Here is a 15424-nt window from a genome sequence, read left to right as displayed (position 1 = left end):
CAAAAATCAGTTGTAATATAATAATTGGTTATCTGTCTCAAATGGTGTTAAGAAATGGTGTAGCGGCACTATGGGATTACAATTCCTAAAATTTATGTGCCGTCCCAATTATCTCCTGGGAGTTATTAACATAGAGGTGAGTCTTCAAGGATATATATGAGAGTCTATTAAAGTGTATACAGCCTGTTAGAGGGATCTCCCTTTGCCAGAACTTTAATTTAACAGCATCAAAGTGTAACCCTGGATTTAGTTATGCTTTGCAGATATGTCTTTTCTTAGTATTTCTAAGAAGTAGACCTCTCAAGTGTATGTCAGGTGTTCTAGTTGATTTAAAAGCTTCTAAATGCAATAGAAACTAATAAAATACCCTCTAAATAGTGACATCATCCTTCATTCAAACACTGGAGAAAGTATGCACATCCTAGTAACACACTGTACGTTAGCTTTAAAAGCATATTATCTTTTTTTAAAAGCCTTAATAGGTCTAAATGTTAAACAACATCTTTCTTTTCCCCTTTAAACTGTAACCTAATAGAGGTCTTGATTCAGATCTAGATGTCCCTGCTCCTTAGTGGTTCTGTTTTAGTCTCCACCATAAACCACCATGATCCAATTTAGCAATTTAATTACAATGTCTGGAAAAAAATTATGTATTGTATGATGGTAATGATTTAAGTGCATTTGTTTTAATTGGTTTACGGAGTCTTCGCATCACCCTCTGTACTGTTACCTGACGTAGATTCCTTGTTACTTTGACATCATGCCAATCATTGTCATTAAATTTCCCATTGACTGGCTCCACAAGAGCTTCAAAGGCTCCAGACCCCAAATTAATGACGAGTGAGACAGCCCCATTTTTCAGCGCCAGGTTGACGTAATCAGCTGATTTGCCCGTGTGCAGCATCAGTCCGTTCCTCTGCAGGGTTTTGAATGACAATGTGATTTCATCACTGCTGCTTTGAATCGGGTTCAAGGACAAGTCGTAGCAGAAGAACTCGGATCCTTTGAAGGTTGCGACATACTCTTCTTTTCCTGCAGAGACAAGAGAAAGAGAAATGTGTTGCATTAATACCTCTTGGGCCTCTTGGGTACCTGTTGGGAAGCTGTCAGAAAATGAGAAAGAATGACTCAAAATGTTGGATTAGTAACAAAGACAGCGAAATTGGAGACCTGAAACGGAAAGGTGTGTGCGAAATTCCAACAACCATCTGCTAAATACATTTTCCTGTGAAAAACAGGTACTTAGGCACAGGCAGTGCATTATATCTTACCTTGTTACACTTTACACACACTCATACTGTTTGCACACTCTGCATACTCACTGCTTACAGAGCTACTGATAGGCACACATGCATGAAACAATATGATGTGAGTGCTTTACCTTATTGACTAGTCAAGTTGGAGTATACGTATGTCCATGACTAACATGCCTTTATGTGGTTTATATAAATACTACTTACTGCTATTAGACATGTGTGTGTTGTTTTTGTGAGAATTAGTGTATGAATAAGTAATGTTATCAGGTTATACCACTACAGTACATTGCATTCATGAAGATGGAACAGATGTGAGGTCGCCTTCAGATTTGACTATATATTTCTGATCAGGTAATCCTTATATCCAAGTAAACATGCCAAAAAATGCCTGTGGAGAGTGTAATATCTATCCACCAACAAACATGAGGCTACACCATGTTGACTGATATATATGTATCTGTTTGTGTGCATGCATGTTCATGTGTAAAGTTATCACATAATGTTGGTCTTCGTAGTAATGAAAGGGTGCACTTCTCCACATCCACATCCTTTACTGCCTTTGTTTTGATGCTGTGCAATGATATCTGATTTGAAACATCTACAGACAGGAATAAATAACTCATAGATAAGCTTGATCAAATTCAGAGCACACACATATTAACCTTATATCTCCAAGGCTCCATGGCTCTTTTGTTTTCCTATGCCAGTATTTATCCAGCTTCCTGACCAATAATCTCCCAGATTCCATCCATTCAAGCAGAGAGCATTCCTGCAGCAGCCTCGTATAGACCCCCCATCCCACCATTATAATTCAACTCCATATGTTTCTTAATACACTTGAGCAAGTCAGCACTTATCAGCCATCTCACATCCCAGTATATGACAGGGACTTGACAACCTTGAGAAAAACCTTAACAGCATTATGAGACGAAAACAGAACAAAGCAGAACTGAGTGTCAGTGGGTGATGCATGTGAACACTCATTAGAGAGCGTTTAAAAACAGGTTTAGACGGATAACAAGCCATTAAAACCACAGGCAGAAAATAAACCACCAAAACACAAATGGACCAGAGCATTCAATTATCATAAATGGGGCTGCATGTTTATGTATGCTTGCCAAACAAACACAGGCACAAACACAAATAAAGGCACGCGTACATGCTTAGTCTACCATCCAGGCATGGGTACAACAACACAAGAAATAAAAGAGGTGGCTGTCCACAACAATTTGTCACCTCATTGATTTCCCCTTAAAGGCACTATAGTGCACCTCTGGGAAAACTACAAGGGGCTGTAATTGAAGCTGACGGGATCTCACCACTCTTTGGTCAATCCCTATATGTCTGAGACCCCTATCAGTGAAAATGAGGGAACTCTACCCTCTTCACTAAACCCACCCATCTCTGCTCCACAAGCTCAGTGACCACATAACAAATAGAGCCAATAGTTTAGGGTCATTCTCATCTCTCTCCCTCTACACATTCCCTTGTTGGCGAGTCACAGTTAATTCCCCTAACCAATGGAGAATGAATTGTGTGTGTACAGCAGAGGCATTGTTAGGAATTTACAACATTTGAGGCCATGGCCAGAGGGAGGGATGGTCGAGGGTGACACATGCCCCACACTAGACTGACATCTGTCTGGCTCTCATGTAAAATACATCTAAATGAAGAAGAAGTAAATTATAGTAAAGAGATGTCTTCATAGTTTTTGAGTTTTCGATTTTTGGAAGCATTAGAGTGCTGGCTGTCTTTCTCTATGTGGACAATGAGTCACGTTTCTATTACACAACACGACTAATTATACAATGATCTGCATTTACCTTTACTTTTCTTCCACATCTAAACCAGACTGTAAGCAACACTGACAAATATGTTCTTTTGTCTCTGAGATGGTTAGTCTTAGAGTAAGAGTTTAGAATCTTCTCCCGCTTGTGATGAGTGGGCTATTTTACACAGGGCTAATAAACACTGCTCAAACTTCAAGACAGCCGCATTAATGTCATCTACAAAGGAAAACATATTTGTTCGACTCACATTACATGTGACAGTGAGTGGTGGTCCCCTCCTCCTGTCAAGAACCAGACACTACAAGCTGTAGACGCTAGGCTGCTCCGTTTCATACCATATAGCTCAATGCACACATGACATACTTTAAAGCAAGATCATGCAAAACAACTGATTAACAAATCAAACATACCCCACCTGTTTTGAGGAGTAAGCCAATCTGAAGTATAATTTGACATTTCTGACAAATATCCCCTTCACGTACGCTCAAAGAGGATGATGACATGCAACTGAATTTACCTCAACAGACGAGTACACAGAGAGCATGTCCTGAAGAATTTTGTGTTTAATTTCAGGAGCCATGAAAGGAAGACCAAAGCAATGCAACTAGTGAGCTGTATATGTCTGTGTGTTTATCCCTTTCAGACACAGGATCACAGCAAAGCAACTTGCACGGTGTTAATATTTAGCAGCCGATGTGTCACTCAGACATGTCATTTTCCTTCAGACAAAAAAGGCTTCTTGATCTGGAAGCGTAATATGTTGTCCTCCTGGGTATTTGGGTGTGTCCTAGTTGTCTCTCCGGGCTGTCCTACGGTCTACAGTCAATCAAACTACAGCAGGCTGTCGGCATCTCAACGCCCTTGAGTCACGACACTGAATGAGAGCGTGGATGAAAGACGACTCTTTTACTGGGTTCTTTTTTTTTCTTTTTTTCAGAGAACTGAGGACAGAAAAAGACACAAATAGAGTGAAAGTGGTGCTCCCAGGGAAAGACCATAAATAGACACACAGGTAAAAACTTGTCATCTTCTTTTGTTGTGCGTCATTCAATCCCTGTTTGAACAATGACAACAGAGTGTCAGTGCCTTCAGTGACACCTGGTTTGTACTATAGCATTCACACAGTGTAATGTCTACCATTTGCAGATCGTATTTTAAGGTGGCCAGATCGATCACCAATAGCTAAATAGCTACTTTGGGCCACAGCACAATTATAGCACATCTGGTAGGCATTTTTGGGGCTTGACCCTCGCAACCTCAAAAATGGAGCATTGGTAACGTAAGCACAATGAAATAGGAGTGACAGAATATATTTACACCGATATCTCATAGTTTTATCACTGCTGAACAAAAGCCAAAGTTAGAGGGAAAAGTGCATTGGGTCTGACAAACATAACTGCTTCAAAACTGATTTTCACCATAATCTCTTCCACGTTTATAGCAGTCCTTTTCCCTATGAATAATAGTTAATCAACTGCATCTAACTGTTAGTGCCACTGAGAAATCTCATTCTCTATGGTCACATCAGATTTGTGGTTGTGGTGCAGAACTAACTACTCATATTGATGGCAGTAATACAATTATTCGCCACTCAAATTAAATTAGTGTCACAAAGAGTCAAAGAAGTATGGTGCTGCATGAAGCTGCCACAGAGAGGAACCTTACTGCCAAAAAAACCAGCAGAGGCAGCATAAAGGCCTCTAAAGTATCATTTAACCCTAATTGAAGCTGAGACTGTAAAACCTACTCATTCATTTATTACTAAGCACCAAGGGGCTACAAGCTGGAGTACGTCATATGTACAACAGTGCCAGCATGTGACCGTACGACCAGGAGGCTCCTCATCAGTCACTTTGCTTTGACACTAATCTGGCATCTGCTACTCTATGGCTGGTTTTTAAATTAGCTTACACCCAGGGGAGCATAGTGCCTGTCAACAACCAATCATGACAGAACAGTCTGAAACAGACTTGGCAGAATATGAAGAAAAGTACCTACGAAATTAACGTCAGCAAACGCCTTGATTTTAAGTGCCATTATTCTAATCTGTGACTTTAGACCCACCTTTGTACAGAATAAATCTGTGAGAATGTAGTAGAACAATCATATTGTTTTGTTCTTTTAAGCAGAGACCAGACATACTGCTACTATTGATATCAATAAATATACGATTGTCCTTCAGTGCCAGATGCAGAAGGAGAGATGGTAAATATGGCAGTGTTAAGGGGCTGAGAAAGGCATGCTCAGACAGACACAATAACTATGTTGCCCTTCTCAGATGGTGCCATCCTCATGACAGTTCCCAGCATTAAGTGTGACTTGCATGAAACTCTACATCACTGTTTCCCTGTCAGACATTTCACCAACACCCACCTTACTCGCACCACTCGAAATACCCTTCTGCAGAACTCAGTAACAAGGTGAACTCAAAAGAGCCTTCTCAGTTTCCCATAGTTCAAACGAAGTTCGCGGTTTTGAAGGAAAGAGAAAGTAAGATGCACATCCAGAGACGCACCTGTGGAGTTTTAAGGTCTAGCTGTGCCATAAATAAAATTGGACGCCAAAGCTGCGCTCTGTGACAACCAAAGCTGTTTTAATCGTCTGTGGCAAAGCTCAGTGACTGACACTGGATTTCAGTCTGTTCCCATTCACTCGCTGCTTCCTTGTTTGATTGGCAGCCTATTAAAATGATACAGAAGTTAGTGTCTGGCAGCCTATTAAACTGGTAGGAAGTTAGCGTCATGAAGCTGGCCTAAGCCTCTTACGTTGTGACAGAGAGAGGAGTTTCAGAAGTGCTGCATTCTTTAAGAACATATTTTATTACATGATTATCACACCATTCAAAAGACCTAATAAGATATTTCTAACTGCTGTCTGCCTGAAAGGTAAGGCTTCGCAAATCACTCATAGCTCTCCCACCATTTTTGATTTGCTATTTCATTGTTGACAATGAAAATTACATTTCTGTGAAAGCTGATTGTTTTTGTTGGTGATGGTGTTGACAGAGCAGCAGTAATGGGAGAGAAAGCCTTAATTAGCTCAGTTAAATCTATTCAGGCATTTAACTGATGCAGTCGGCATGTGTGGATGTGTGAGCTTACACATACTAAGTTCTGTCAGACAACACACTGTGCGTATAGTGTCATTTGGATTCGCAGTATGAGCGATGCCTTGCTGTGCTCAGAGTGAGTCCCCTCCCCTGGTGTCAGTTTTGCAGAAACACATCGTCCATAGTATATTTACTCATAATTGGCTTTGCCACCCAGCTTGTCATTAAAGATGGAAGCAGGTGTCAATTAGGAGCTTATTAGAACATGTGGCTTATATTGTGCAAGCTGAGAGATGCGTCAAGGTTTTGTGTAAAAATGCGGATGCTGAAAAACATGCAAGTTTTATAGTTTTATTCTTTCATTTTTTTAAATGTCTGAGACTTTTGTAAGATGTGTCCTGGTGTAGGTTATATATTACTTCTGTAGAAGATACCTGCATTCACAAAGATGTTACATAATTGGCTTCTGCCATGTTGCCAAAAAAAGGAGCTCAAAGTTGATTACTGGGTTGGTACACTGTTCAGGTCAGAAAACAGAGCAGTGTTTACAGCAACTACTGGTGTAAAGCTAGAATAAGAACCAAAGCCACATCATGTGAATTATAGCAAAATATTTTTTATCATGCCTCTTTATTAAAACATGATAATATGAGGTATATAGCACAGAAAATGTAATAAGACTTCATGCTGATATACCATCATTTTCTAAAAAGAGAAAGTGTTGGATGTAAGAGTGGTGGAATCCAGCCAGTAAAATCTAATAAAATTTAGCACTAGCAAAGACTCAAGCTGTGATTTTTAGAGTGTGTCAGCCAGATCACACACAGTTCGTGTGTGTTCAGCTCTAATTGGCAGTGTCTCAGTCAGGTGCATAGGCAACCCTCCTCTGGGATCAGCTCCCTGGAGGACTGAAAGTCACCTCATCGGCAGCCTGGCACCGCAACTTTGATGGTGCGCACACCTGTGCACACACGCAGGCATGAAAACAAATATACAATAGATAAAGGGACCAATACAAGCAAAGAATGTCTACACCTCAATATCCGTGACACATAAACTGGATTACAGTCTAATAACACAATCCAGCAACTCCCACGTACAACCTGCAAAAGCAAAAAAGATTTCATTTCATTTAAAACTGACCATTCTGTAACAACATGCAAAATTATACTTTGGACTTTCTGAAAGAGTGGTGTAAAAGCAAAAAAAAGGTCTTCTTGTCTTGTTAAAGACAGAGGATATCATCAAATCTAAATATACACCAAATACAGGATAAAAAATAGCCAAAAGCAGCAATGAGATTTAAGAGTGCAGACAGCCACAGAGGTCAATCTCCTGCCCCTGAACCACAGAGCAAAAAAGGAGTAAAAGTATTTCTCACTTCTCTAACAGCGCATAAAATGTGAGAAAAGCAGGAAACCCAAAACATGAAGACATTGAAAATGCAACGAGAATCTCCATGCATTCAGGCAAACACTCGGTGAGTGCACATATTAAACAGCACACTTCCAGCTGCAAGGCTCTCATTTGCTCCCGGCCCATTACAGAATCACAACAGCATTACAGTGAAGAAGGAGCGCAGTGTGCTGAATACTAATCTGCAAAACCCAATCCATTTCTACAGTGTAAATCCAGAGGATGATAATGTAAGCCTCAGAGAGAAGGAGGGGGGATCAATATCCTCATCAAAAGACAAGCATTTTGATATTAATGTATAGTGAGCCCTTCATTTAACTATACGTGTAAATAAAGACAGGGAGACTGCAGGAATATGAGAGGTGTAGTGAACCCGCTGGCTATAATTTGTCAAGTCTGATGATTATATTTGAATAATTATTTACCCACAAAACCAATGAACTGTCTAGACAGGTGTGTAGTAACATTTTAATAGCAGCTTGCTGTTGGAATGGGCCATATTTGAAACGTGCTAGTGGCTATAAATCTTTGCCATACGCACCTTAACAAGCTGCTGAATTTGGATGTAACCTTGTCAAGGTTGCCAGCACAGACCAAAAGCGCACGCTGTGAGAGCGCAGCAGAGGTTACTGTCCACTTTTGATTACTGGAGCGGAGGGAAGAAGTGTCTGACTGTAAAGGACTGGCATTTGGCAGATGTCTAATTTGGGCCATATACATAGAGACACTCCTCAGACAAGAGCAAAGTCAAGAGGCACTGAAGCATGTCATTGCACAGAAATAATTCATGTGCTAATTACATCGCCAGTGTATCTCAGGATGATTTCTGTACAGAGCTGCTCTTGTCTTCCCAGCTCTCACCACTGAGATCCACTCTCTGCCTGACACACCATGAATCCTTGATAGCGAGCAGACACCCAGACACATCAGCAAAGACACTTTCTTATCCCTGTCCTCAGTGCTCATCCCTCTTTACCCACACAATGCACACACCAACCTAAGTATTACATAAAGATCCGGTGTGTCCTTGGATGGACTGTTTATTGCACAAGCCAGTAATTAATGATGTAAGCATCTGCCATTTTGATACTCTTTTTGATAACTTCAGTTCACTCTCATGTCTCTATTATTATCATCTGTAATATGGTATCTGTTGCATATTACAGAAAGATTATGTTGTCAGTTTTTCTTCTGTTCACTGTTGGAAAGGCAGAATTGAGTGAAGATTTACTGCTGCATCATATGTCAGTTGCACTTAGACCTCAATAACAGTAAAACCTTATTAATCAGCCTTGGCGGAAACACTTACAGCTGTATTTCATGAGCTGCCAAAAATAATTAAACCATATAATTTGGAAAGTCATCATCTGTGGGTCACTGATATAACCTTCATTTCCTAGAAGATTGCAAGAGTGCATGACTGGAGTGGTCCAAATACAGCTCCAGTCATCTTTTCCAGTAATTATTAACTCTTACTAGTATAGAAACAGAAATGTGTGATATTTGACACATTTGGTTAAAAAAAAAACATTGAGTTTAATTATTATTAAGTTTTTTTTTGACAAAAATAAATGACAAATGTATGTCTTGAAACATATAGCCTAATACTGAAACACAGTTTGTGTTCACTTTGCCATGAAATCTGCTGTGAGGTGTTTGTGTCTGTTAATAGAAGCCAGAGTTTAAAGAATTTTCTTTAGAACTTTCTGCAATAGAAACTTCCCAGCATCATGTCTTTCAGCTGCACACACTATATACTTTTGTTCTTTCACTTCCAAAGTCAACACAATAAGATCAGATTGTTCATTCATGCCTTTCAGAGTCTGACACTGGTGAAGTGGCCTGTCTGTCACGACCAGCTCTTTCAGGTGCAGTGAGGTGAACTTGAGATAAATGTATCCTGAATCTAAACCAAATCTTCTCGGCACATCACCTTCACTTTGTTTTTTTTTTTGTTTGTTTTTTTTTTTAACTCAAGACAAGAAAAGAGAACAAAGGGCCCTGCAGTTGGTTGTTGCCGGCTTTTTTTTTTTCTAATTGTGTTTTCTGGTCCCATTTTTAGTGGTTACTCCTCTGAGGTTTGCCAGTGGCCTATGTGTGCTAACTCTCCTGTGGTGAAAGAACACAGCACAGCACACTGAGCAGCATCGTTGCCTGTTTAAAAATGTGCTTCAGTGAACAAATCGCTGCAGGACAGTGAAGCTTGACAGAATCACAGCATCACCTCGTCGAGCTGCTGGGCAAGGTCACCAACACCAGCGTGGATTTTTATTCTTATTGCTTAAAGTATGGGAATATTCAATTTCAACTGCTTTATTTATAGCATTTTATTTATTTTAATGTAGGCACATGCACATCCCAATTATTTACTTGTTTTTTTTGCAGTTCTGGGTAACAGCTGTCCCCACAGATACTTCATAGGCTCTGCTGCCTATGTGATGCTGCACTCAGGCATACACTGAGGAATTTCCCCAGGACCTGTTTGCATTTAACAACAGCACATCCTCTCCCAAGTTGCCTGTTGCAGTGCACTGCAGCACAGTACTCAGGGCTATTTGAGCAAGGAAAGACAATACATTCCTCTTTGTGTCCCACATAGAGCCTCCCAGCTATGAGTAAGATCACACTCAGGTGTATTCTTAGCGGTGGAGAACCACAGGCACCAGTGTTTGTACAGAGCCAAAACACTTCATGGCAGTGGAGATAAAACACAGGTGAAAAGCAGATACCAGAAGAGAAGTATTCATTCTGTCACCACATCACTTCAAAGGCTAAAAGTTGCACTAAAAATAAGGACTGCAGCACATTGTTTTGACTGAACAGGTGAAGGGAAATCATGGTCTGTCTTTATTGCAGACAAATAGCACTCTCGAGGCTTTAATGAAATCCTATCTGGTAAGAGGATAAATAAATATATTGACTAATTAAACAGCCCTGCAAGGGATTGCAATGCAAAATGTACTATTGTTAATCTATTCCTCCGTTTTGGAGTCTGCTTAATCAGATCAGTCCATTGCTCTAATTACATCGACGCTGCTGTCCTTGCTTAGCTTTGCTCACTAAGGGCTGTTTTATATGGCCACACCTTCCTCCCCTTTCCATCACCTTAGCGGCTGCTAGTGGCAGTGCCCCCCCTCGCCACCTTTATCTACTGAGGGAGATTGTCTGCTGTCAAAGTTGCTGACCTATAGAGAGAAAATTACTCATTTTAGAGTGTTACTGTTTCAGCAGTGCTATGGCCCAACTGACATAAGACCAAGGTCATTTCATAATGGGTTGTCCAGCTGCCACTCTGCTGTCAACAGGCCTGAGTGATGAAGGAGAACATGGCCAGTTACGAAGACAGGAGTCAAGGCTACAGGAGCTTGATAAAGATCAGCCTCTTCAGGACTGAAAACAGCAAAGAAAGGGGGATAGAAAAAAAAAAAAGATGATCCTGCATTTTGCCCTCTGAGCCTTCAGAGTGGTGACAAATAGATGTGGTGGCTAGCTTGCGTCCGCATAGCCGCTCTGCTTTGCATTTTGTCGGGAGCTGCAGCAGCCGTGCCATATAGGAATAAATGCATGTGATCGGCAAGAGCAGTCATCACACCGCCGCACTTCTCTGAGAAGTATTGACTGTGTTACAGCTCTTTTGTACGGTCGCTGTCAATCCTGTCAGTCCTATGAATTGATCAGCAGGGGGTTCACATCCATCAAAGTGACTCATCCAACACAGATATGATGTTTCAGAGTTCAATTTGTCCTATCCCCTGGGCTGAAGTAGATAGGACTTTGCAGTTTTATCTGTTTGTTTCCTATTTTCACTTATGGCAGCTATGTGTCCATGAACTACAACCATTTAAAACAAAATCAGCCTGAGCTGAGATGCTAAAGTTTCATTTTAAGACCATGCTGCTGTGCTCTGGTCTGTCTTTGTAATCCACTCTGTATCAGAGAAACTCATTTGTCTTAAGGTCACAGTTATCTTCTGCTTTTCTTAACACACATAAAACAAATCTTATCAAAATTTTTATTTTAACCTTTACAAAAAACGTGTGCCTGTGCTAAAGATGGAAAGGCATTTTGAAATATGTGCATGATCCAAGCCAAAAACTATTTGCTCAAAGTCACAGAGATGCTTTACTTCCAGTCTGTGCATGTGTATTTTTCTGTTTACTTGTCTGCTTTGTACTCACACTCAGGACTTAATGGGATTTTCTTGTTTCAGCAGTTTAAAGACAAAAGAAGGATTCTGTACATACATAGTCTAATTCCACTTTATTCCTTCTGCTGTAACATAAATATTCAAACACTGACATGCATACACTATGCAAAAATACACGTTGTACAAACTGCACAAAAACATGCACGTGTGATCCCAATGCTTCTGCTGATGCTTCTCATGAGGAAAGGACTCCATTTCTACAGCACTACTCACAAAAGCCTGGAAATTTACAAATTAATTAAAAATACAGGGTAGCTTTTTTGTCTTCCTCTGAAGTGTGCTCCAGAGACTGCTGAAACAGCCCTAACAAGGGCCCCGGCTTGCTTGCATGCACTTCTTTATGCTTCTTTAAGAAATACATATGAGACAAAGAGAGACCAGGGACAGGCTCTTAATCATTTTAGTCCCCCTCTTTAAACTGTGTTACTCCCCCGCTCAGTGTGAAACACTGTGGTCCACGTGTATCAACTTTCAAAATCAGTAAATGTATTCTGCTTTTCTCATAAATGAAAAAGGAGATGGCTACATTTAATTCAACCTGCCCTGCTGTATCATCACATAATTGCTCGGTAAAAATATACAAAGTAAGTCAGCTTTGTGTCAGAAACAGCAGAGAAAAAGATCATGTTGTGTGCTGCTTTCTGGAGATTCTTCTTCAGTCAGGGCCATAGCTTTGGGTGACTGAGCCTTTTACCTATCTGCAGTATTCAGCCACCTGCCATGGAAATCACGGCTGTTTCCGCCATATGCCTCAATGTTCTGCCAAGCCTCTCCGGTCTGTTCCGCCTTGAGCAAATTTCATTATGGGATGGCTGGGAGCACACGGCGCTGCTCATTAAGACTATCAGCGTGGCACGTCACCGTTTGTAACAGGACGGATGCAGGAGGTTGCATACCCCCAGCAAAGAAGATGGCTTGACAGCTTTAGCAACTGTCTAACTTTTGTTCAGGTCTGAGTGTGCGGTAACATATGGTCTTTGAAAACACACAAAATTCAGGTGAGGATTTTGCTGCATTTGAATAATATGATAAAGAAGCTGTGAGAATATGGTTACAGAAGGAAATAAGTGAATTTAGAGCATGCCATGGGCACAGAAAATGGCTGGAAAATATCCATTAAAATCATATCACAGGACACCTTAAACAAAGATCCAATCTAAAGTTTAACCAGTGTTCTAAACCTTTGCACAAAATAGATTAAAGTGAGACTTTGTCACTTTTAAAGGAAGATTCAATACATTCAAGTTTAAACACACATCCAATAAAAAGTACCCCTTGCTCAATTCAGCAAACTCAGGAGTTGTATACTACTTTAGCTTGTCTGGACCTGACTTTATGGATATTTATACTGATCATGTGGTGTACTGCACATGTGGGACATTAGATTAAAAAAAAAGTATGCAGTCAGTGACATGGCCTGATGTACTGGCTGGCTTTGTAATTTTAGATTTCTGGTAAGAATCCAGAAAGTCACCTTGACATATTGTGTCTTGGTTTCCAGTGCAAGGGGTGCTCTAATACAAGGCACTTTTCCTGAAACAGCAAATCTATTCAAGCAAATTTATTCAATTGTTTACCAATCGGATGTGCACATAATGCATTGATTAGATGTGTAACACAGAGAAGTAAGTACACATGCTGTTTTGGCTTTGTAATAATCCCAGCGTGCTGTGAAGTGTGTGGAGCTAAACAGCTAATACCTCTCCTGGCAGACTATTCTAGTTTTTTGCTAGTGCACAATGTGTTTAATAAGACAGAGCTGATTCACTGAAAGGATAAGACTTCCTCTGCTATCATACATGAGCCAGTGTTGTTTTGCCATGAGGCAGTGGCAGTTGTCCACTGACATGGTCAGCGTATAGCCAGATGGAGCTGAGCCACAGGGATCAAACGGAGAGTTCTGTTGCTGGAGGTTTCCTGCCAGCTAACACCCACCACCCTCTGACGAACTGCACTCTCTATCTCTTTACTACCCTGGAAGAAGGAATGAGTTCACTTTTGCTCAGGTGTTACAGGGGTAGGGCTTAGAGGTAAATCTTGGCCACGATATTGTAAATAGCGTATCTCTCTGCCTGTCTTTTGTATTGTTTACTTGTTGTGTTCCTACACTGTGTTCTCATGCAAGAAGGCCAATCTGTGGCCTATGCCTTTGCAGAGACAGAGTTTTAGCATCGCTGTGCTTTAACGTGATGTTCACTCAGCCATGCTTATGCCATGCACCCAAAGCCATTGCAGTGCTGTAACCCCTGGACTCTGCGTGGCACTGCTTGCTGACTTCAAGCTGACTGAGGGGAAGGGAACCGGGGTCAACAAATGCTAAGAAGATTAATAATAATAAAAAATGTCATAAGTATAAGTAAAAAAGTAAAGAGTAAAAATATGAAGAAGCATTGCTCTGCAGTGATAGATCTGTTGTTTTTCCCTATGACTGATGCATGTTGAAAACTGTATCGATCTCTTTTCAATAGACCCTTGGCAGAGATGGATGAGATATAATCATGATCAGTCAATGCAGGTACTTATTTACTAGCTTAAGTTGTCAATAAGCCTGTGCGTCTAACGTGCATTAGCTGTGGTGCATTCTCACCAAAATACTGAGGCAAGAGTGCAAAAGGTATAAAACACAAAACTCACTTCTCAGCTGTGTGGTTGCGATTAAATATTTTACATTCAACTTCTGAATCATCTGATTTCTGGTTGTGTGCTTTTAACTGAGGTTCCTGATGGATTAGAAGCTGCTTCAATGTGACATAGCCACGGTCATTAACTGGAAACCACTGCAGGCTCACAAATACTCGCACCGCATTAGAAGCCAGCATATATTTAAAACTCTAAATACAGAATAAAGGCTATTGCTACAGGGTGGCACAAATGTGTATTGGCACAAAAAAATGTGCTGTGTTTAAGTTAAAATGGCCAACACAGCGCAATAAACTGCAACAGAAGTGGTCCAAGTGTGACACCACAAAAAATCACAATGCACATAGCATAACAGAAAGGAAGAGAGACAATGATGTATTTCCAATTTCCCATAGTTTTTGGGCACTTGCAGGCAGTAAAAATTGTCCATTTCTAGCAAGATCAGAAGTAGCAATTAGCAATATGTGCTGTAACCTCATGATAATTTACTACAAATGCCCTTTCCTTCAACACAACTTTTAGTTTTGCTTAGTAAACAGAGACAGACCACATTCATCTGTTCACAGTCAACGCTCAAACCTGATAACAGCAAATACTAGCATGTTTTTTTAACAGTAAATCTTCTCCAGTGGAATTGAACCCAGCCAACAATGTGGCTATGTGCACAGAAATACTGTGGTTCTATGTTTTACAGACAATGACAAGCAGAGAAAGTGTTGACAACTGTCTCCCTCCAGGAACCTCAGGCAAACTGCAGCAGCAGTAATCACAGAAGGGCATGATGGGTTGGCACTCAGGCATGATGAAGGGCATGACTTCACATCCAAATGACCCACACAAGCAGCTATCAGCTCTGCACTGTTAGAGAGGCAATCCACACTGACGTCTGCCCTCATTTACTACAATGCTTACAGAGATTAAAATAGCCAAGCAGCTTCAACAAATTTAGTGAGCCAGGGGATACAAAGCTAGAGGCAGTAAGTCATTTGTGGAAATTCTTTGCTGTTGTCTCTTTGCTGATCCTTTTTTGGGGGCAAGGACTGTCCTTCTCCCATGACCTCAGGGT

The 15424-nt window shown here is 40.7% G+C and overlaps 1 protein-coding gene across 2 annotated transcripts in view; it reads right to left on the bottom strand.

The window, feature by feature from the left end:
• Window positions 1-15424, bottom strand: part of LOC114447828 (neurexin-1a-like) — a 212632-nt gene that overhangs the window by 142050 nt on the left and 55158 nt on the right. Inside the window, exon 7 of one of the 2 annotated variants that reach the window (XM_028424324.1) lies at window positions 731-1032. In XM_028424324.1, coding sequence (XP_028280125.1) covers window positions 731-1032 — 302 coding nt within the window. Of the gene's footprint in view, window positions 1-730; window positions 1033-15424 lie in introns of those variants that run through there. The other variant, XM_028424325.1, reaches the window with a different exon arrangement.

The sequence above is a fragment of the Parambassis ranga genome, chromosome 15 (assembly GCF_900634625.1).
Source record: "Parambassis ranga chromosome 15, fParRan2.1, whole genome shotgun sequence".
In the NCBI taxonomy this organism is placed as follows: Eukaryota; Metazoa; Chordata; class Actinopteri; family Ambassidae; genus Parambassis; species Parambassis ranga.
The sequence above is the reverse complement of the archived record's forward strand: the minus strand, read 5'-3'. Positions and strand labels throughout refer to the sequence as shown.